This window comes from Oryzias melastigma, linkage group LG6 (assembly GCF_002922805.2).
Source record: "Oryzias melastigma strain HK-1 linkage group LG6, ASM292280v2, whole genome shotgun sequence".
NCBI lineage: Eukaryota > Metazoa > Chordata > Actinopteri > Beloniformes > Adrianichthyidae > Oryzias > Oryzias melastigma.
In genome coordinates, this window is record NC_050517.1 from 15370487 (window position 1) to 15394002 (window position 23516).

A 23516-nucleotide genomic window follows, 5' to 3' on the forward strand; every position below is an offset into this window, starting at 1 on the left:
ATTGACTTATTTAATCTGTCCGCTGCTTTGTTTTTCATACCCGTAACCAGCCTTACACCAAACAGAAGTATATGTGGGAAGCTATAAAGGCAAAAGAAATCATGTTATCATGTTATTTTTATAAAGATTATAAAGCTTGATGGATGAACAAAGAAAGTTGTGTGTTAGATTTTATATTTGTTAGCTAATTTGTTAGACATGCACATACTTTTTAGATATTCAATATATAGCTCTGTTGACCTGTTAGCGGAGATTCTTTCAGAATGTTTGTTGATGTTTTTAGACAAATTGAAGTGTGTTCACAGGTTGTAATGTATCCCATTTGCATGATAAATGGGATACATGCATAGTTGCATAATATATTGAATTATAAATGTTATTTACTGCATAATAAATGCCACCCAAACATTTAATTGTTTGGACTACAATATAATTTTGTATGGGTGGCAATGCTTGATACAGGTTTAAGTTTTTCTGTCCAATAGAATTGGAGTTGGACATATTTTTACAATTTTTTGATTTATTTAAATGAGCAAAGTCCCCAAAAGAGGGGCGTTTAGTGTCTAAGTGGAAAAGGGCATGCCCTTCACCTTTTTTTTTTAAAACTATTTAACAGATAAGCTGGATAAAAATGAGGAACTTGACTTTTAAAAATACATTAAAAAAGGTGGGATTATAAAGTATATGTAGATTTTTTGAAGAAGAAAAATAGCAAAAATACTGATTAGTGGATGACACTGTCCAAAAATTAAAGATTTTGGACAATTAAGAGTGTTGCAAATTGATATACCTATGATGCAGCTTTAAGGTTATGACCTGAACGTGTCAGAAGAAATATTCATAAATACACTATTTTGAGGGTATTTTTTTATCTATGTCCCCCCATCATCAGAATTTTTTTTAATTAATTTTTAAATTCGTTAAATAATTAAACCTGAAGGCCGATGTCTAAAAAAAACAAAAAAAAAAACTATATGTCCCATCAAAAAAGCATTATATTAAGCATTTTTCAAAGCATTCTGGGACTTTCATCTCAGACTTGTCTTACTATAAGAAGGAAAGAAACAGAACCTCACGCTTTTATGATGGGATAATGAAGAAAAATAGAGGGGGGAGCCAACGTATTAAATATAGAAAGAAAAAGAGACCACATAGAAAATAAGTGCCAGCAGTTCTGACAGCTGACTGAAGCTCTGAAAACTGGAGGCTGCTGGAGAGAAAATAACAGAGCAATTGTGTTTGGAAGACAAATGTACTTAATAATCAAAGGACAGGAGCTGTGGAAGAAGAAGGAACTCAGGATGAACATTTGAGCCACATTCGCTTCAGCCAACACAGGCACAGAAAACATTATATAAACGGATATTTATGTATGCAGATTTCCTTTTCATACTGGGAGTAGCGTTCATGCTCTGAAGCTGAGGCTGAAATTAGGAAAGAGGTGGAGGTAATGAGGCTTCACTGATTAGTTCTCCCAAGAGCCTGAGTTCACAGAGCAGAAAACAGGCCATTTCTGCAGCCATTTTTATGCAATGGTCTATAATCACCATCGCTGCCCATCATGACGGAGTCCATCAGTTTCCCACAGTTGAGGCGTGTTGTCAAAACTATGGCGTGTTAAGTGTCATCTCAGACGTTTGGGGTCAGATTGTTTCATGTCTTTGCTACCAATCAAAAAAAAAAAAAAAAAAAAGCAGTAAATTAGCTTCTTCAAACTCTACTTTTATTCCAGGGACAATGATTCAAAGCCCAGTATGAATAACATAAAATCGTCCCCGTTTGCCTCCAAAAGTCAGATGGAAACGTAGAGAAGGAGGTCAAAGCTGCATGAACGCCCGAAGGCCCACTCAACGCTCAGGCTGGATGCTGAAACAGCAGCGAGTTGTGGGCAATCACAAAAACAGGACTCGACATCAAGTCATTGATGCAGACCCTTTCTTTGCTTACAGGTCAACTGTAATGACTTATGCAAGCTTCCTCCTTTGACTTCCCTTGCTTCACAGAGACCTCGTTTTCATATTTCCATCTCAGATTGGATCCAGGAAGCAGAAATGTAGGTCTTTATTACCGCACAGAACGTTCTGTTAGCCTATCTAGGCCTGCAAGGATTCCAAACGGACGGAAAAAGATTCATTTTAATGGTTCTATATTTTATATCGTGATTTTATATTACTTTAGCAAAACAAATGTAAAAATTCATAATTAAAAAACATACAATTTAGGATGTTAAATTTCCTCTTGTCTTGAAAATGATTTAATTTTTACTGTACTTTTTTAATACCAGTTTTGTTTAGTAGTATCCTTGGTATTTGTATATAAATTGAGTTAGTAAATCTTTATCGCTCAGACGTGCAACACAAATCTTTCTCAAATAAGATCTAAATTTGTATTTAAAAAAGGTACTTTGATAACTTGTTTGTACAATTTGACTTCTGGCCATTTCAGAATTTATAAAAGTCTATTCTGATGAAACAATTGAACTCCCCCCTTCACTTTTCTCACCTTTACTGTCAAAACAGGACCCTCCAGTAGGGATTAACTAATCTCTGCTCTCAGTTGGAAGACGCTCGGGTCGGTGTGTTATCAGCAGCGGGTCAACATTCAGGAACCCGCTCTGCTTCCAGGATAACAGCAGGGAACCAAAGCTGCCAAAATGCATTTGAGATCTGGAAAGAATAACAGGCTTTAATAAATAATACAAGGTAAGCATCCATAGTGGGTGGATGGTTGTGTCACAAAAAAGATCTATGACAAAACATGGACGGCCACTAAACAGATTTTTTTTTTTTTTTTTTTTAGGAAACAAATTAAAACAAAATCTACAAGGGGAAGATTGCGTCTTACAGATGGACACCAATGTAATCACTCTGTGTTTTTACCCCTTCTGCTCGTTCCTATTTTCCTCTACTGTTGTGTTTAAGAAAAAAATATTTTTGTACAATATTTAGGTAAAACCTAATAAAGCTTTCCAGAAAAGATGGAGCAGTCATTACAATCTCTGATTTTATGCTGTAACATTGCAGAAACACATATATATTTTTTTTAAATCAGACAATAGAAGTCATGAATCCAGGTAATCATTTTTTGGTCCTGTTTTTACTTGTGTTGAGAGTTTAGCTGTAATATCAGCTGCTGTACATCTTCATAAAAAGAATGTGAAGAATGAAAGAATATAACTGCACTGGCTGTATATTAGCACTAGGGCTGGGTATCGCCAAAAATTTTCAGATCTGATTTAATTCCAATTTTTTTTAATTCAATCAAATAAAATTTTATGTTCACATATTTAGACATTTGTTTAGAAAAGCATTAATAATCTATGTAATGTAAAAATGTGAAAGTATGAGATTGTTAATTCCATACAGCGTTACATGGATTCTCAAGTGGAGAAGCTCCAACAATTGTTCTGCTTCTCCTGGAGGGCGTTTCAGTTTGGCCACTAGGTGGCGATCCAGCTGTAACATTACACCTTATTCCAGAAGAAGAAAAACCTGTTTTAGACCCTAAATGGTTACTTATAAAATAATTCCTTCAAAGATGTTCATTTAGTCAGCAATGTTCGTTTAGATTGAACGAGCGTTAGCATCAGCCGTCCAATGGAAAATCTGAAAAGTCGTTGGCATCAAGCTAGCGGACTTTAGCATCAAGCATTAGATCAATCTCTACTTTTATGGATCGATTTGATCTATTAAGCTTTGATCGATTCAGATCGATTTTATCAACCCAGCCATAATTAGCACATTAGTAAGTACAAAGTAAAGAAAGTTCAGCCTAACTAGTGGTGGAAATAAAAAGCCTTTTAGAAACCTCGCCGTAATGGTTTGCCTACAGTCTCTGCATACATTACAGAGACATTAAAGAAAACAAACAAAAATAATGGAGGGGGGCTCGACAGATCTTCGGTGTGTTCTTGAAACAGCCGAGCAGCACCTAAAAGCCTCATTATATCTCACTCCGGAGCTTTCCATTGTTCCTCCAAGTGTAAAAACGGAGTTGAAAAGCAGAACTCTCTCTGAACTTTGCGTTCCCTCTCCTCTGCTGACAGTGACTGTGCCATCTCATCTGCACCTCCTCCCAAATGGCTTCTCCACAAAGTATCAGGTAAAAGTTTGCCAAAAGACTTCCGTAGCTATTACAAAACACAACTTTTAATTTGAAAAAGAAAACACTGAAATATGAAATGCAGCAGTGGTGGAGATCCTTTACACATGCAACTCTTACATAACTCAGTAAACAGGCGAGAGCAGGTGGAAGCATCAGGAAACGCTTTGTCTATTTACAGTCTGAAATATTGCTCCTGTAAACATATCAACAGTAGTGACTACAAATGAACTTATACTAGTATATCAAACAGGAAGTATCAACAGGATAAGCAGCTAATATACAGCATCATTACAACAGTTAGTTTCTAGAGACTTTAAAAAAACAAAAGGCAGATTACTTCTTCTTATTACAGTTTATATGGTTCTACTCAAACCTTCACACAAAACAACATAACAGTATTTTCTTTGTATAAAAATAAGTTACAAATCTGGATAAATATTCTACACAAAACACTTAAAAATATGTTATTTGGCAAGCTCACAAAAAAACAGGTTTTACTGTGGGGGTTTAGGCTCTTAGAACATGTAAACAACTAAAAAATATGATTTAAAAAAGGAACATTCATTGAAGTTTTTGATAGAAAAAAAACATTTAACGTGATAAAAATTGGAGAGAGGGGAATAACAAAAAGAGTCACTTCTTTTATCATGCATCCCAGTCCTCCCATCAACGAGTGTTTTCCTTTTAAGCGGCGACGCCACAGAGGACTTCTTATAGGCTGAGCATAAAGACACAGAAGAAGAATAAGTTGTTCTCGGTTGTCATAAGAAAGATAAGAGCAAGGTTATCCTGGGAGGACTTCCTCCTCAGACATTGTTTTAGAGCTTTGGCTGCACTGAACTACTGACGTCAGAGAAGGGAATAATAAACTATGAACAAACATCACTTGATGTCTGAGAGAGACAAGGAAAAGCAGAGACTGTGAAATCAAACAGTGTTCTGCCTGATATTTGCTGTTCTGCAGATGCAAATATAGGAGAAACAGTGAAGTTTTAATGCATAAGAACTGCTGTTAAACTCAAAGATGCACTTTAAGTAATGAACACAATCAGCCGCATTTCAGATCGTTATCAGACAAAAGAGTGAACACATGTAAACTATTTTCAACAAGTATTTCAGTGTATAGAAATATACTTTAAATGCAATCAAAAGTGGTGCAAAAGTTTTAGGAAGGTGTGAGAAAAATGCTGTAAACAAAGAATGCTATCACCAATAGAAGTGATCAACAAAATCCAATGAATGAACAAAATCAGCTGGAATTCCCAAATATCTTTGAGAACTAACCACAACTGTCTTTTTTCATGTAATCCCAGAAACATTTAAGAATGTTGAGATCAGGTTACGTCTTACTTCCAGTACTTCTACTGTACTTGGCAGTGTATTTAGAGTTGTTCTGCTGCCCCATACATTTGGAGCCTGTCATACAGTTCAGAACCTGATGGGTAAGCATCGTCTGCATGTACTGCTGCAACAAACGATTATGTTAATAGTCAACTAATCACTAATTATTTTTTTCTGATTAGTGGACTAATCGGGTCATGGGTAAACGATGTGAAGCACACATCATAACCATCATTAGCTTTAAACGAACTAAAAACTAGATTAAAGCATTAGCTGCGATAATGCTAGTGTGAATGCTGTAAGCTGCTGATGATGCTAGTGCTGATAGCTGAAGATGCTAAAATTGATAGCTAAAAACTCTAAAGTTGATAGCTGAAATCACTTAAGCTAATAGCTGAAAACGCTGAAGGTAGTAGCCAGCTAAAATATTAGTTAAATGCCAAATTAGAAAAGCCGAAGTTAGCCAAAACATCTAGCATTCAGTAGAAATATTAGCTACTCTAAAATAGCCTAAATTAGCTAAAATAGCTAGCGTGTAGCTGAAATATTAGCCAAACTCTGAAATAGTCTAAAAAAGAAATGCCAAAATAGTCCAAAAAGCTAGCATAATACTATTATAACTTTCCACTTTACTAAACTCCGACTCCATATAATATAAAGTAGTGATTAATCGACTACTAAATTAGTTGTCGACTATTTTAATAGTTGATTAGTTGTCGATTAGTCGACTAATCGACAACTAATCAACTAGACTTACAGACAAAAACTTTTAATTTGCCCAAATAGTCCAGAGAACCATTTCTCTTCACCCATTTCCTATGTTTCTGTTCATACTTGAGCTGCTGAAACTCCTCCACGAAACAGACTTCTCCAGACAGTAGATGGATTTCTGCCGAGCTGATGTCATTGCAGGACATCTGATTTTAAAAGGTAATAAGCTTGATGTGTCTTTCAGCTGTTAAACTACGTTTCCTCAGGCGACCACTCTCCACTATCGTCAACGTTTCCCATTTCTTTGTGCCACTTCAAAAAAGCTTGAACATCTTGAGACTGCTTTAAAGTCTGTTGCTGAAGCAGTAGAACTACCTCATGTTTTGTTGCTTTGGTCCACTCTACCATCTTACCGTTTTCTCAACCTCACCTTGGTAGCAGAGATAGGCTGTTCTTCATCCATTTTAAGCCTCCTACACAGCTGAATGTTTCAGGTTAGGACTATTTTTTAACCTACATGTGATCATTTATAATCCCAAAAAAATCCTTCACTTTCTGCAAGTTTTCTATTACAAATGGATGCTGGTTTGAATATAAAAGGTAGTAACACCAAATATTGACTTAATTTAGATTTTTGTGTTCATAGATGAAAATAAACAATCATTAATATTGATGATTACATTTTTCTAGGCCTGCCTCAAACGTCTAAACTTGTATGTTGAAAGGGTTCAGCTTACCTGCGCTTCAGCCGCTTTTGAGGAAGCGCTCTGAAAAAGCAGAGGAACATTTGTGAGATTCTCTTTGGTTTAGAAACATTGATTTCAGTCGACTTCAGTATAATATGAGCCTCAGAAATAATACAAGTATTAACTTTGCATCCGCTTCTGATAATCCTGTCTACATGCTCGGGGATGCAGTTACTGCCGCAGACACCGACCGCATTTGTTTAAAGAATTTCGTGCGCTCGGACAACCTTGACATAAATTGGCTGGGTGCTGATGGGTATATTCAGCTCTGAAACTAGAGTCCAGCAGCAGCAGCTCCTCGTGTCTCTGGAGAAGCAAGCACTCCGTTTCAGGCACATTGTAGCTCGCTTGGCTTTAGATGCCGCAAAAATGCGCCTCAATTTCTCATAGCAATGAAATGTCAAACATTTAACAGCTGCAGCACTTTAAAATGATATTTTTACATAAAAAACAGTCCATGCAAGAACTCCCGAGAGGGATGCAGGTATAAAAACATTTATGCGACAATACAATATTAAAGGAAATCAGTCTATGGCCTTTTTCATCTATGCTTTGCATCTCTACACACTTACTGCTTTATTTTAAAGAAAACAAAAACCTGGAAATGTTTTTTTAATCTGAGTTGCAGCATTATGATATAAATGTAATATGGTGTTAAAATTGAGCCAGTTAGACATTTTTAGGATGCATTACTTAACAAAAGAAGTATGTCATCTATAGATTAGTAAATTTTCAAATAGAGTTTGTGGGACTGAAATAAATAAGTAAAACTGCTGCTTCAAATCTAGACTTAGTGCCCCCTGCTGGAAGAAGTCTGCACCTCATTCTGAACAGACAGATGTGACAAGAGCTGTACTTAAACCAATATTAAAGGTGTGAACTGTAGAAAAGCTTCAACGACACTTATGCCACTTGCTAATAAATAAATAATTTTTAGACGGAAAACGCTTAAACTAAACATCTGCTTGTGTCTCTGTAGACAAAGATCCAACACTCACCGGTAGATGTTTGGGTCTAACAGCATGGCCGTGTCCTGTGGTAACTGGGATAAGTGCACCACTTTGGTCTTCAGCTGAGATCGCTCCGTTTCATTCACCCACACATCAGGCAATCTGCATATGAAAGAACATCGGACATGCACAGAGGGTGTGGTCAGAGGTCGGATGGAAGAGAAGAAGTCACGCAAATCAAAGTTAAATCATATTTTTTACTTTTCTAGAGGTTACTGCAGCTGATTGGATGGTGAGTTTCCTTTCAAACAACAGCAGAGGTTGCTAAAAAGTGTTGAATTGGATTTTAGCTTAATTCTTGTTGCACAAAATGTTTCCCCTAACACTTACTTGGGTTCGGATTACCCAGCATGCATGGGGTTTTTTTGCAAATCCCAACCAAAAAAATCCACATTTTTAAAGCTGTAGTTACTATGAAACAATGCCCAAGATTAAGCAACACATAAAAAATAGGATTTTTACAATTCAAGACAATTCAAAGTAACTATATGGTTATAGAAAATAAGGTACGTGTTCAGGACCGTGCAGGCCGCACTGTGGTGCTCAGATACACTACAGTATCCAAAGCAATGTGATCCCTTTTGTGAAAGGCAGGATTATGCAAGCGCCGCCGTGGCAATTCAAGGTGCAGAAGAAAAAGAAACAAAAGAGCTTAACAACTTTACCGCCTTCCCTCCTTTCTCCGGCCCCCACCTCCCTGTCTGCACCCCCAGCATTCCCCCGTCACAACGTGCGTCATTGCAGGAGCCCCCAGAGATGTGCACACATACGCATGCACATATCTTGCTGCAGAAAGTCAAGCAGGCAGTTGCGGGGCCAAAAAAAAAAGATCCCTCAGTCGTATGGCTCGTCGAGCCATTTAAGGGGGTCGTGTGCAGGTAGGGCTGCAGGTTGAGCTCAGCTGAAGCCCGAGGTGCAAAGCGAGAACAGAGAAAGGCCACGAAAAGAAGATTAAAGGAAGGAGGCAAAGGAAAAAAAAGGTCTCTGTTAATGCCATAATGTGATATATGACAATTCAAAGGAAGCTTGAGGTGACAGTGTGGCAAAATTTGTCACAACATTAATGTATTTAATACTCGCTTTTGTCTGGAAACTTTAACTAAACTTGTTTAGAAAACGTCCCACCTAAAACATGTAACTGAATATATTGGAAAGGTAAAAATTAATCATTTTGATTCATTTAGTTAAAAATATAGTGTATTTACCCCGTTATGGTCGAGACAGAAGTCAGGAGGAGCAAAGGAGAGGCAGAAACGCAACAAGAAAAGCTCCCTTTGAGAGCAGCTGAGGGAGCCTCGACTCCAGAGCAAACCTCAAGTGACAGTGGGGGACCTGCAGAGTGTTACACATGCGGTGTTACATGAATTTGCGTGCGGCCTTTCATGCATGTTCCACCTCAGTGTCGCCATAAACATGTCACAAATGCTGCGCTGTGGTATGAGAAACAATGGAGGCCTGCACTGGAGCAGCTTCTCACAAGAGACGGTCACACACAGAAGAGACGTAAACACCGCACATGCAAAAGCTGAAGGGCTGAGATTTATCATCGGTCAAACGCAAAGAAAAACGGATCAGTCATTTTATTTTCCACAGGAAACTGCTGTTTGGAAACCAGAGATGTATAAAGTAAAGGAACCTTTGCTAGAGGAGCTACTGGGGGTGCCCGGCTCACTGGGGCCTGTTTTTTGACTCTGAATTGATGACTGGCTCCAAGCCCTGCTGTTGACAACCCTAACATGTTCTTCATAAAGGAGCGCCGCGTATATCACATTTCTGAAAAGTTAAAAGGCTGAAAAAGGGGGGAATGGCTGCTGGAGTTCAATGCTCTGATCAGAACAGAAAAAATAAACTCTCCCACAACTGAACTACACTTCAAAACTTCATAAACAGCAGACCATAACTTCAGCTGCACTAAAATACGGGTGAAACAGTGTTAACCAACCCTTGTAAATGTTTATGGTGCGAAAGAAAACAGCCCCCACCTCTTTACCGGCTGAAATAGAGTTAGATGGGGAAAAATTGGTTTAAAAACAGTTGCATGTGCGAGTATAAGAGTTCCCAAATGTTTTCAATGTCTTTTATATTACTTTTTCACACTTCACTTCAAAAAAAGTCAATGTCAGCCCTCTTACTGTTGAACACATTTTTAATTTCTTTAAGCAGTTTTTTTAATTGTCTTATTTTTCCTATAAAACGCAACACTTTAAAAATGTTTTCCCCTTCAAACTCTGTTTACTCCTATAGGCCTCACGTTCTGTTAGACTCACTTTACCGTTCTTGAGTCCAAGGCTGTTTGCTGCCATGAAAAAACCTGTGCAATAAATGGAATCATTATAAGGATTTTTTTTTACTTAAAGTAAAAAGCTTAATATTTACTGTAATGAAATGTTTGTCCAATAATGTTCATAAATTATAATAAAGAGACACCTTTGCAGTAGAGGAAAGAAACAGAAATTCGATTTGGTGTCACCAGCAGTGAGTTAGCTGCCGCCCTGCAACAATAAGCAGCATGCAGATTAGCTAGCATTTCAGCTCTGCCTGCCTCCTGCTCCTCAATGAACTGCAGGTGAATCATGCTCAGAATGGCTCTCATCAATCAGTTACTCATTCGTCTAAATGGCGTTAATGAGTGGCCGTCAGAATGCGAGTGGGTTCCTTCAGCATTAACCGACATGGCTTCCCACATTTTCACAGCTAATCATTGACTTAGTGGCTGAAAAACACCAACGCAGTCTCACACAAACAGTGCAGCACCGAATATTGACTTCATCGTCAAAAGTTGCAACACTTAATGGCTAACCGAACGAGCTTTACTTTACCCACCAGATAAGATGTTAGAGTTTGAGGCTGTGATGGAACAGTAGTTTTCCCCCCTCTTAACCTTGATCAAAAAGGTCACGAGGTCAAGGTGGCATGGACAAATGGACCCAGAGGAAGAACTTTTTTTAAACCATTTTTGTTGCCATGAAAACAGCTAGGGACTGAGGCCACGCCCATATGGTATTTGTGCAACATCTAAGCATCAACAGCAGGACTCTGTATGTCAGGAAGATTCCACGCTGCAGAAATGCAAGACTTTGTTAAATTTTTCCTTTTTTAGTCTGTTGCCCACAACCACTCCCTCATCCTTTGTCTTTTTCCATCTCTTCACTCTTTCTGCCACCTTGTTTTTATTTCCCTGAACTCCTCCGGCCTTTTTTCTTTCCTCTTTCATCATTTTTTTCCGTCCTTCTGATCATCTTCAGAAGCCTAAAGTCTTTAATGGAGGAGCAGAGAGTATGTTGGGAGCTGATCTGGAGAAAGAAACCTGCTGAGCATCACGGTGTCCTGTCAGACTCTCTTTATGAGAACACAGAAACTGACCGGGTTGCTTTTTAAACCACCAGCTTTACTTATTCCAATGTTCACCTCTGGGGGGCTGAATTTAGTATAAAGATCAGATACGGACCGGAAGAAAGAGTTATTATTTCACTTTCAGTGATCACTTCCTAATACAGAGAAGTAAGGAAAGCAACAAAAAAGGAAATATTTGCCCAAAATCTGCAGATGCGGATCCCTTCAAATTCTCCTACAGTTTAAAAACACATCTAATGACACTTTCAGTGTTTATTCACACAATGCCAAGAAGAAGTCAAGGCAGGACTAGACCTTGAAAGACATTACAAACATTTGTTAGCTAATGCACTCAGCTCCCTTTGAAGAAAAGGAGGGCCTTCAAACAAAAAAGTTATTACGATACGGACAACGGGGGACTGAGATCGCAACCATTAAGAACAACATCTAGTAGATCATCCGAGTGAGAAATATTTAGACAGACAGAACCAAATAATGGACAAAGAACGTGGATCTTCCAAAGTTTCCTTTTGCTGCAAAAGAACAAAGCTGACCATTCTGGATTCTGTACATGAAAAACTAAAAAGAGCTAAAAGGCTGGAGAGTGAGAGCAAGCTAAAACAATAGACATGCTTAAATAGAGTGGCTTTAAAGGTAGGTAAAATCATGATACCAAGGTTGGTTTTTCATCAACCTACAGAGCACCTTTATGCTTAAATAATATTTTTTATTTAAGTATTTCAATTCATATTATGCTGTTCAAGTCAGTGTAGCACAAAATATTTTCAAGTTAAAACTCACATTCGGATCTATTATGGGTCAATCTGAACTAAACCTTTGAACTAAAGCGGGAAGCAAATTCAACATGCAAAGAGGAGATTTCGTTGAGGACCAGGACTGACATATAAAGCTAAAGTCTGACATATTTTTGTGGATACTTCTTCTCTGGGGTGTTTAAGTCCAATTTTAACAAAATACACTAAAGTAAAGTACTCACATGTCTTCAGGTGTCCAGTGTAGAAGTACCTTGACCTTGCCAGATCCCTCCTTTCTTCTGGCCAACACCTTAAAGCAGAAGTGGAGACTTAAACTCATGAAAATTTAACTCTGCACTTAAAAATATCACATAGAATGGAGATGTGTTTTTTAAAAATAGATAGTAAATAGCATACCACTTTTTTAACTTCCTTGAAGGCCCAAAGTGCTTTACATTGACAATCCAAATCACCCATGCACACTCATTCACAGATTAATGATGGTGTCAGGAGCCAGCGCTCTGTCTCCCCCTCTGGTCATCTTTAGAGTACTGAGTGCACTACATCTCCCCCCAACCTCAGCGCACAGTTCCTGGATGCTGCTCAGCTGTCTCTCATTTGCTCTAAGGACACGTAAGCAGTGCACAGAGTATTGTTTGTGCCATTGTGCCTGCATTACTGAGCGTTTCGATCTTCAATTTCTGACCCTGCCTATTCTCTGTTTGCCTGCCGCCTGCCCTGACCCTCGCCTGGACTCTGACAACTCTAGTCACTTCTTGGATGATCCCATGCTCGTGATTGACCACTGCCTGTCTGACCCTGATTTAGCTTTTTGTCTGCCGGTTTGTGACAGACGGCTTTGCTGCTAAACCTTGGCGCCAACCTATAGCCTCCAGGAGTAATGTAGGGTTCAGGGTATTGCCCAAAGACTTCAAGTGGCTGCAGAAATCACCGTCTGGATCTGGACATCCCCCCATGTCGCTCGAAAGAACTGATTGCATGTTTTAAGCTTTATTAAAGTGTTTTTTCTATAATCCTGAACACATTTGGGTTAGGAAGACAAATGTTCGGACCCTACCCAACCATGTGTCAAAGTCCTTAAGATGGACCTGCCAAATCTTTCAATCAGAGGACGACTACTCAACTTCTACACCATGGCTGCCCAAGAATTCAAATTCTGTTTTTTTAAGCTAATTGTGAAGATTTATGTGCTGTGATTTATGCAAACTTCACTTAATCCACAATATTACACCCAAAATAGTATAATGGACTCTTTACTAATATGTTACAGTATGCAAAATACATGTAAAAAAAAAATAGGCATACTCTAATCGGTTCCCTAAATATTTTTTTTCTTAATTTAGAAGACGCCTAAAAGGTAATTTCAGTTTGTATGCATCAGACATTCTTCAGTTAACCTGAATCACCTCTAAACTAAAAACCCTATCCTACACTAACACTTTGAGTTGAGACAAAGCCAGCCTTCCTGAATGGTTGCTCCTTTCTATGTGTGATATTTAATTTATCAAGCTGTGTTGGTTTATAGTAGAAGTGGTCTGGAATTCACAAATACTGTCAAAGGGCGAAAGAGAGCCTAGAAAAATAACCAGGGCCGTCAAAAATAGCTGCAGATAGGACCTCTTGCGTCAATTGTCCTTTTATTTTTTTTATTTTTTGAGCGTCTGTTTTTAGGATAGTAAATGAGCTCACATGTGAAGAACTTCTCTTACGCACTTCAATATCTTAACATATTTTTGGGGCTCCAGGGACGGGACGCAGCGATGACTGAAATTACTTTGTGCTCACCAGAGAGAAGGAACCTTATTGAGTTTTTTTAAGTAAAATCCCAACAGGATAAGAGAATATACCTTTGCAGAGTGCTTAAGGGTCTGACTTTTTAATTTTTTTTTAGACTTTATCGGGTGAATGCTTAAATGAGAGAAAAAAAGAAATAGGTTTGTCTGCTGACAAATGGATTAGAAAATAAGGATTAGATTAGCAGCTTTTTTTAAAGTATTTAGAAAAAAGGAAAAACTGCTGCTTTTAAATTTAAAAATGTGTGTTTGAAAGGAAAAGATTGGTAGAAGAGGAAAAGGGATTCAAAACTGCGGTGAAAACTGAAGAAAAACTGTCTTCAAGTGATTATTTGGACTATAATGATTATTTAAAATTATACATTTTATTATAAAGCTTTTTCTTTAATGACATCACCATAAATGGGTAAAACAAGACAGAAAAATAAAACCAACAGTTAACTCATTCTAAATAAATCATTAGTCTAAGAGTGAAAAAAGAAATTAATCGTATGTATGAGTTCATCTCCTTGAAGTATTTCTTGTATTTTTTCTACTTAGTTTTAAATGTCGATTTTGTTAAAGAAAGACCCACTTTTGCTAAGCTTCTACCATTGGTTAGAATAAAACTATCAATACCAAATAAAACTGATTCTGAACAGAAACTTGACAAAATAAACCTACAGTAAACCACTGAGTCAAAATGGAATCGATCCAGTATTTTGAGAACTAAACATTATTTTGTAAAAACTTGTTTACTGGAATAAACGTGTTATTTTATTCAAGTTGCTAAACAACAATTCCTTTGTGAAACACTATTTTTTTTAAAACCCTGTAAGGATTATTTCATACTTTTTCTCCATACAAGATTAATGAAACTGTTCAATCTCAAAATAAAAAGTTCTTACAAATGTCAACTTGAAGTGCTAATACAGATCTCCTTATGACATTTTCGTTTCAATATTTAGTCTCAAATTTTCAGCTACTAAGATTCTTCTTTTTTATCTGCACGTTTCCCGCTTTGCGTGTTTATGTGTGTCCGTCATGCAGAGACAATTACAGGGCACGGGATTAAAAAGTAAACTGCTTGTGCATGCTGCCCCGCAAGAAAAAAGGCTGTACACCAACTAGCTGCTTGACTGCCCTTTCAATTAAAAATGCAGAGCCCTTCTTGTCTTGTACCCTCAGGCTCCATAAAGCACAGGTTAAAAAGCACAAACCTAAGCTGAACTGGCCATCACTGTCTGTAAAAACCTGAAAAGACGCTACTAAAGAAAATACTTTTGTTTAAACGACATAAAAAAAGACCAGTGAGCTAAAAGGAGATGGCTTCATTCTTCTTAAACCCAAAGGAGGGAAGTAAAATAAAAGGAGGGTGTGGGAGTGCTGGGGAGTTAACAGTGGATATTAGTGTGGCTCCAGAATAAGGCAGTGAAAAATGCAGGATCAGAGCCAGGGCAAGGGGAGGCCTGCTAAAACTGGGTGCCTGTCTAGAGTCAGGGGGTCGAGCTGTGGATGACGCAGATCGGCGCAAAAACAAAAATATCCCATCATAAACCTGACCGAGTCGCTCGGATGGGTCAGACTGGCCAAACTACACAGAACCCTCACGAGTTTGCTCCATCTCCCCGGGCCTGAGGAAGGGGAGGGGGGGGTCCACTGGGGCAGGGGCTCTGGCGCAGCGCTGCAGTCCCGTCACCACAACCCTCCAGAGGTAGAAGAGAAACAGAACGTATGCCCAACTGGTCAGATTTCTTTCCGATTCCATGACCACGACCCTCACTTAACCCGCTTTCCCTTTTTACTGTCTATTTATAACTCCCCGGACCCAGCTCTCTTCCTTTCGTAATTTTTCCCAGAAAAGCAGCTACCTCTCTTGACCTTTAGCAAAGTTATCTTTGCTTTTGTTGCTGCAAAACGGCTGCTGTTGCTAAGTAGCTGAGCGTTGTACCAGCAGGGCAGAAATAAGATGAATGGGATAGCAGAAGTGTTATTTTTTTTCTTTTTAAACAGTGGCAAAAAAAAGAATTAATGCAAACACTAGTTAACATTTAACATCAGCCAAAGTAGTAGCAATTAGGACAAATTTTAAATAATAATGAATTCTGTAATAAATTGATAAACTTTAGAATATTTCTCCATTATACGAGTAAACCTGCACTGGAATGCATTTACAACCAGAGATGACAAAAACCTCAGCACAAAGTCACAAACTGGAAACCTAACACCACATTTATCTTCACTGGGAACAGATTGATCAGCACGAACAGAGAAATAAAACTGTATGTATGTGGTTGTATTTTTTTTTTTTTTTATTAAACCATTATTTTATGATAGGGTTTAAAAGAGGGGGCAGAGTGCTCTCTAGTGGATCTAAATATGAATAGCAGTCTCTATACTAAAGGAAAAAAAAAAAGATAATTTAGGCTTTTAACGTCCAAATATCTCCATGGTTAACCTTTATCTATGATGACAGTTAGTTCACTATTGAGACTTTTAGCAAAGACTGATGAGAAAAGTTCAGATGAATAGAGAATGTAAAGGGGCTTAGGCACTTTGCAGCTCATTCATTATTTATGATGCAGAGTATCAAAAAGGAGCACAAACGTGAAATAAGATCCAATTGTTTTTCTAGTGATTCAGAAAAAAAGAAAGAAAGAGTATGGAGCCTTGAGGCATTTCTACAGGTTCAGCAAAAGGGCAGAGAGACAGGAAGGAGGGAACGACTGAGACAGAAAACTGCTGCTCTTGAAGAGGAGGGGTCTCAAGTAGTGCTGGTGATACAGTGATCATTGTATAGCCAAGCGTTTGGCGTGAGATTTAGAAAATTTGTGTATCGTGAACAACATAAACGGACTCAGCAGTGGTCATTATGAATGGGATTTTTGTACATTTGTTCACTCCTGTCACGCTCACAGCAGCAGACAGAACCCCCGTCCATGCAGAAAACTGTGCACAAACATGGACAGGACCGAAATATCATATAAGCATTAAGATCAGTGCTTTGATGGGAACATACGAGATTTAAACTACTAAAGGATGGGAATCAAAACATCGACATGAAGTTGGCAACTGTACATTATTTACAGCAGATCTCCAAATGATATATAATGTTACCCCGCTTATTTGCATTTTGTTTTTAGTCACAAAAACTCAGAAAACTCAATTATCACCCGGAGTAGGTGTTTACTGTGGATTAACTGGCCTCTTCTGGAAGAAGATGCACTTACTTCATAAAGGAGGAAGCATGCACTCCTGGTTTTAAGGCTTTTAAGGATTTGCGTTTAAAGTATGTTGCTGTTCTGAATAAAATAAAAAAAAATCTTTATGTTGAACAATGGTTTTTAATAAATGTTTTACAAAGCATGATCAGAAGTGTTTTTGATGAGTATGGAATGGGTGGGGGTTCTCCGTTTTTGTGGATTCGGGGTATGGATGTGTTCGATCTCTAACATCTGTGAATAGGAGGGGAATACTTTAAGCCTCTTGTTTCTGTCCTACAACTCCTCTGGTTAAACTGCTGCCATATTCTGCTGCGTTTTACGGCAACAACATTTTGTGATCTGTTCATGACATGCAGGTTTTTATAGTTGAGTATTTATCCGGAATAATAAGATTGAAATATAAAGCGCCGATTATAATAAAAAATAAATTAAATATCCGATACTGATCAGGGGACAACATCCGGTATCGATTGAGTCATCAACCAGGTGATCCAGCCTGATTTTTGATCACGTGATTGGATCGATCCCTAGTTAATAGCACATTTCTTTGTGAGTGCATCTTGTCACAAAGATGAGAAAACTCACCCAGACAAACACACACATTCCTCTCCACAACGTTTGATCAAAGCTGACAAAATTCAGTAGTCACTTTGTAGCCAAATGAGAAAACACTTCATTAAAAAAATGGGAAAAAGTCATTTCTGCTCCCTTTGTTATGTTTAAATGATCACAATAGAAACCGTCTGGAGCAAAGGTTAGGACATAATGGTAAAACACATACCGTGCTGTGAAAGACAACACTGTGGCCATTACCGCCACTTTCAATGTGGGTGGTGAGGTTGAGACAGATGGCCCTGTGGCGAATAGCATCCATGGTTTGGACATCAAAGAAGTCATGCGGCCTCGCTGTTGAGACAAAAAAAAAACAGACAGGAGGGAACTTATTAAAAAAAACAACAAACATGAATGATTCCAGGATTCACTGGCTACATCTCTACAATTAAACAAACCCTTCAAGTGAATGAAAAAAAAAAAATTCATTAATGGCCTTGAAGAATTAAATGAACTAGCTAAGCATGCAGATTTCTGTGGTTCTCTACATGTGTCTGAAAGATTAATATCAGTTCCTTTTTTAATTTTTTTTGAATGGCATTTGTTGTTCTCTGTAAGTTTTAATTATATAGTTACTCCGAGATTTCCTAGCTGCTTTAGCCAGATCTAATTTGTATACCTTTAAATTTTAGGTGAAGCAAAAATAATTACATGAACTTTTTTTTTTTGAAACAAAAACATAAATACATAACACATAAAATAATAATAATACATAACAAAATATACATATATTAAACATGTCAAAATAGTTGCTCATCAAAACATATTTTTCAACAACTTTTGTAAATAGAATCAAATGTTTGATTTTTTTTTAAACCTCAAATCTTACAGTCTTAAACTAGGGCTGGGAATCACTGGGTACCTCACGATACGATGCAATACGCGATACATGGCTAGCGATATCGATGATATTGCAATACTGCAATAATTGGTAAAAAATTATCTCTAATAACTAACATTTTATAGAAGAACACATATTTTTTGAGAAAATATAACCCCATTTATTTTTTTTAGTTTCAACACGATCATAATAAACAACTTGTGTCTTATTTTGTGCAACAAATAATAGACACTTTTGTACAAGATATCTGAAATCAATATTACTTTGTCTTTGACAAGCATTGACACAAATTAAACTGGAATTATCTGTAAAATTCAATGTTAACAATAGTAAACATGATCAGCAGTGACACTACTTAGTGCAGAATTGTTGTAAGCAACAAAACAAAAATTAAATAAGTCAAGTGGTGACAGCAATCTACCTCCAAAAGAACGTCACACCAAAGGATGATGAATATAATGTTTTACAGCCTCTGTCAAGTGTTTCCTAATTTTTTGTGCACTTTTCCCTCACTTGAAAAGGGCTGGACACCTAAAATTGAAAGCTGATTTACTCAGACTGTCACTTGAGATTATTTTTCCAATCTTCATCTATTTTCCATTTGGTCAGTCAGCAGTCAATAGACAAAACCCCCAAAACATGCATAATAATGACAATAAATATTTACAAATTCAAATTCTATTACAGAATAGCAACAAACAATCAATAATAATTTATATAGTTTGAAGTGCTTCAATTAACTAGCAACCTGCCTATTTTACAGTGAATGTACTTTATTTTAATTACATTTTTATAGTTCATACATTCAATCCTACATTTTTTAATTTAATAATTACTTTAAATTAACATTAGCAAAAAGTAATGACATTCATTTGAAAACTTTACACCATAAATTTACCAAAGTCTCACCGTACACCAGCAGGTTAAACATTGAAGTGAATGAAAACGAACATTTCGACCGGTACCTGAAGTACACACAAACGATTGCAAAGCCCGCGCCTACTTCCCTCAGCTCACCGAACAAACAGGAAATAAGCGATTGCGGTCATTCTAGCGCTCAAAGTCACTTCTTACCGGCTGCCTCTTCTACAGATGGATTACAAACGCGCACAGGTAGACATGCTTTACAGACGCGCTACTGAGCTTGTATCTCACCGGTGCTTTTTCCTGAATGAGGCGCATGCGTTGCCATTAAATGTCCAACGCAGCGCGCCCAACTGCTCAACAGTTCCATGTCACGTGACTCAGATGCTCAGCGCAACAACAACTTCAAGTGAAAATATAAGATCGATACTTGGTGAGAACCCATCAAGAATCAATCGCAGGACTGATTCACAATGTCAATATTTTAGCAACCCCTAGTCAAAACCTTTTACTTTTAATTTTTTCATCATTTTTAAATTGCTAAACTGTCTAGCTTTTATTAATAAAAAAGAAAGCTGTTTAAGCTGAATCCTAAAGAGAACTGGAGCATAAAAGTGAACACAAATGTCATGTTTATGTTAGTTTTTGTGACCAGCTTCTTACTCTCAAAGAGCTCAATGAGTTTCACAGTCATGATTTTGTGCTCCACCACAAAGCAGTGCAATGACTCACAAATCAAACACTGAAGAACTTTGGATGTCCGTTGGATACATACGTAATGTGCACCTGCGCTTGTTCTTGAGCTTCTTCCTCTTATTTAACCCGGCTTTGGAGGGAGACTCCTCCTTCAGTTTGGCCTGGCTGGACATTTTAGAGGAGCTCTGCTGGCTGAAGTGGCTGGGGACATGGCGAGCCAGCCCTCCCTGGGAAGCAAAGCTGGCGTTGCAGCCACCAACAACACACTAAAACACAGACAATGGGGAAAAATGTTTAACATGGCCTATGAAGACACTTCTATCCACGGAGCAGCAGGAAAAACGAGGATCATCTGTGTTTTACCTTAAAGGGTTTGTCCCCACTGTGGGTCAGCATGTGTCGTTGGAGCCAGCTCTGACTAGTTGACGGTGTGTTGTACACTTTGCAGCCTTTCCACAGACACACAAACACCTGTGGAACGCAAAACCAGAGAACATCACAAAAGAAAACCAACAACAGTACCAAAACAAAACAGAAAAAAAATCCTGTAAAACTTTTGAATTGACCTCTATATTTTCAATTAGACAGACTACCTGCTTGCTTATTTGGCATCATTTTAATCAGCACAACTTCACCTATATGACACAACATTTATTTTGTTATTATTCCATTCTTTTTTTTCACACACTACACGTAAAGTCATGCAAAAACAGAAAATTCTGTCTGGAAAAATGGGATTAATTTTGCTGTGGAAACCTCAAAAATATTTAACGAACTATTTTTATAACAATGAAAGTTTTAGGTGTAATTTCATAAAAACAAATAGAACAATTTTTTTCAGCAAAGTAATCAAAATGTTTTTTAAAATAAATTACTAACAAAAAATCCTGGCGAAAATCAGATTCCTTTGGGCCACATGTAGGAACAGTTTCTATTGACAGAGGTATATCACAGCTCTATGATGTGACCTTTCTTATGTTGTTACGCAGACAGTGGTTGTACTTGAGTCTGCCTGTGGCTTCAGCTTCCAAAAAAAATAATTTCTCTCCCAAGAGCACTGGTGTCTATTTGACAATTTTTCCTTCTCCAAAGACACATTTTCTCCAAAGACATACATTTTCCTATTTGTGTTTGTGAAAACCATTTTTGTTGCATCGGTAATGTTAGGTGGGAGGTGTGAGGGGCTGTAAGCTCAGGAGATCACAGAGAGCTCTCGGCAAAAGGAAGGGGGGCGGGATTGCTCCATTCAGATGTGATTTTTTTAGAGAACTATTGCCATTCTGCAGACGTATCTGATAGGAAATAATACAAGTTTTGATTCTGGCTTAAAACAGCATAATCAGAATTGAAAGATCACTGGGAATGGTTTTGAAACAGAACAAAAGATGATTGGCGTGATAGCTTAAGCATAGGTTTGGCTCTCATCATCAGTTAATATACTGTGCTTTTTTTTTAAGTTGATGCACCTTGAACAAGAAAACACTTCAGCAAAACTTTTCATAATCATGCTGTAACTAACTGATCAATAGAGTTAAGGCACAGCTAAAGTGGACTTTTGCTTTGCTAGTAAATCTGCCAAAAAGAACTGAAGGATCAACACAAAGCCTGTCCACAACTTTTAAAATGCACCGACCCCTCCTCTCTGCCCGTCCACGTGGATCCCCCTGATGTGCTCAGCCAGGTCCGGGCTGGAGTTGAAGCACTGCGGACAGAGGTCCCAGCAGCAGGTGTACGCCATGGTCTTGTTCCCCGAAGATCGTGCACTGCCCTGTCCGTTCATCATCGCCGGGGTGGAGCGTCCACTCGAGGCCCCGCTCTCCATCTCCATCAGGGTACTGCTGATACTGGAAGACAGCAGGGGGGCGTGTGACGTGCGTGACGGACACCACAAAGGCCTCGTTATTACACGAGCATCCCATCAGCCCTCGGGGAACAGGTGCAGAAGATATTGCTTGGCATATTACACAGCCGCCATGCATGAAATCCAACTGATTTTCCACGCATGCACTTCAAGTCACGCCATATTAATTTAATGCTAGCATTCCCAATAGAAATTCCCACCACGTTCACAACACGCACTTTAATTTTCTTCCCAATCGCTCCACATTTATCTCAGATAAAGTGCAGTTTTGTGTATTAGCTTAAGATCAACGTTAGCTAACCAAAAGAAAAAGATGCTAGTATGTATATAGCGGCGCGAGGCACAATTAAAACCGCTAACTTTTTTAGAGTTTGAACAACTGCTACTAGCTAGGTTGTAACTGTGTAGCATGCTAAACTAGCATAAACAAGTCACCCAATACTATCAACACTGCACGCTCGCTGACCCACCTGTCCTCCGAGTCCATGCGGCTCAACGGCTCGCCATCCGAGGAGGACATCTCCTCACTCGGCCGCCGCTTGTCGCCCATTTCCCCGCCTCCATTGCTGGGTTTCTCCCCATCTTCACAGACAGTTATGCTCTTCTCGCAGTCCATGCCCGAACTCCGGCTGTCCTCCTCAGGTTCCACCTTAGTATCTTTCATCGTGTTTTCGCTGTTGCCATCCTCTGTGCGACTGTGCGTCTCCGGTTCTTCGGTGGCTGCCGTCGTCTCCTTGGTCGCAGGAGTAGAGGCGGTGTCGTCGGCTGCCGCCTCCCCCGCGGCCTTGCTTGCTGCTTCCACGGGTTTGTCCTCGCCGGACTCTGCGGCCACCTCTTCCATCTTTGGCTCGGAGCTGCTGTTATGTTGCTCCGTTTCCGGCTCAGTGAGGCCGTTTTCTTTCTTCTCGTCGTTCCCCCCTTCGCATGCTATATCGCTCGAAGCGGTCTGTTCGGCTTCTTCTCCAGAAGTCACGGCAGCCATGGCGACCAAAGAAGGCAACGCAGGGCCGCTTTCGTGTTAAAATTTCGGTGCAATGCTTCTCTGCTGCCTGAGAGAACCTAATCACAATGTCTGCGCTCTGATTGGCTGAAGGCAGCGCGAGAGAAGAATCGGTGACGTCAGTGTTTAAAAAGTATAGTCGAGAAGCCTCCAACAATAAAAGCTTTTTTCCCCCCATGTTTACTCGAATAAATGTTCTTAAAATGCTACTTAATGCTTAAATATACTTGTAAAAATGTTGTGCACTAAAATATTTTCGTGGTTCTTATTTACACTTCTAAAATATATACATCCTTCTTTTATTCATTGTTTTTTTATTTTTAATTCATATAGTTATAGTTTCATTTATTTGTTTTATATTTTTAACAACTTTTTAAAGCAATATTATGTATTTATTGTATTAATGGTGAAATACAATAATTATATGTTAGTACATTCATTGTAAACAATTTAGTCATTGTTTTCGAATTATAAAGCTAAAATTGTACGTCTTATACGGTTTTGCTAACTTTTAAAAAGTTGAGATAACACGTAATTTGATAATAGAAACTATAAATAAAAAATAAAAGGCATGACACCTCGGTGTCTTTTTATGGCCCCATCAATTCCAAAAAGGGATTCCAAT

General features: G+C 38.3%; 1 protein-coding gene across 21 annotated transcripts in view; it reads right to left on the bottom strand.

The window, feature by feature from the left end:
- aebp2 (AE binding protein 2) overlaps positions 1 to 22976 on the bottom strand; it is a 64988-nt gene extending 42012 nt beyond the window's left edge. For 7 of the 21 annotated variants that reach the window (XR_002920361.2, XM_024282401.2, XM_024282403.2 and 4 more), the window contains exons 1-9: positions 22362 to 22976; positions 21664 to 21874; positions 20394 to 20501; positions 20110 to 20296; positions 17799 to 17923; positions 12243 to 12310; positions 7901 to 8014; positions 6894 to 6923; positions 2503 to 2666 (exon numbers count right to left, since the gene is read on the bottom strand). Coding sequence is in view for 10 of the 21 variants with exons in the window: in XM_024282401.2 (XP_024138169.1) it covers positions 2540 to 2666; positions 6894 to 6923; positions 7901 to 8014; positions 12243 to 12310; positions 17799 to 17923; positions 20110 to 20296; positions 20394 to 20501; positions 21664 to 21874; positions 22362 to 22873 (1482 nt within the window). In the remaining 11 variants the exon portion in view is untranslated. Of the gene's footprint in view, positions 1 to 1350; positions 2100 to 2502; positions 2684 to 4126; positions 4823 to 6893; positions 6924 to 7900; positions 8015 to 12242; positions 12311 to 17798; positions 17924 to 20109; positions 20297 to 20393; positions 20502 to 21663; positions 21875 to 22361 lie in introns of those variants that run through there. The other 14 variants (XR_002920365.2, XR_002920368.2, XR_002920367.2 and 11 more) reach the window with 8 other exon arrangements.
- Positions 22977 to 23516: the final 540 nt, after the last annotated feature.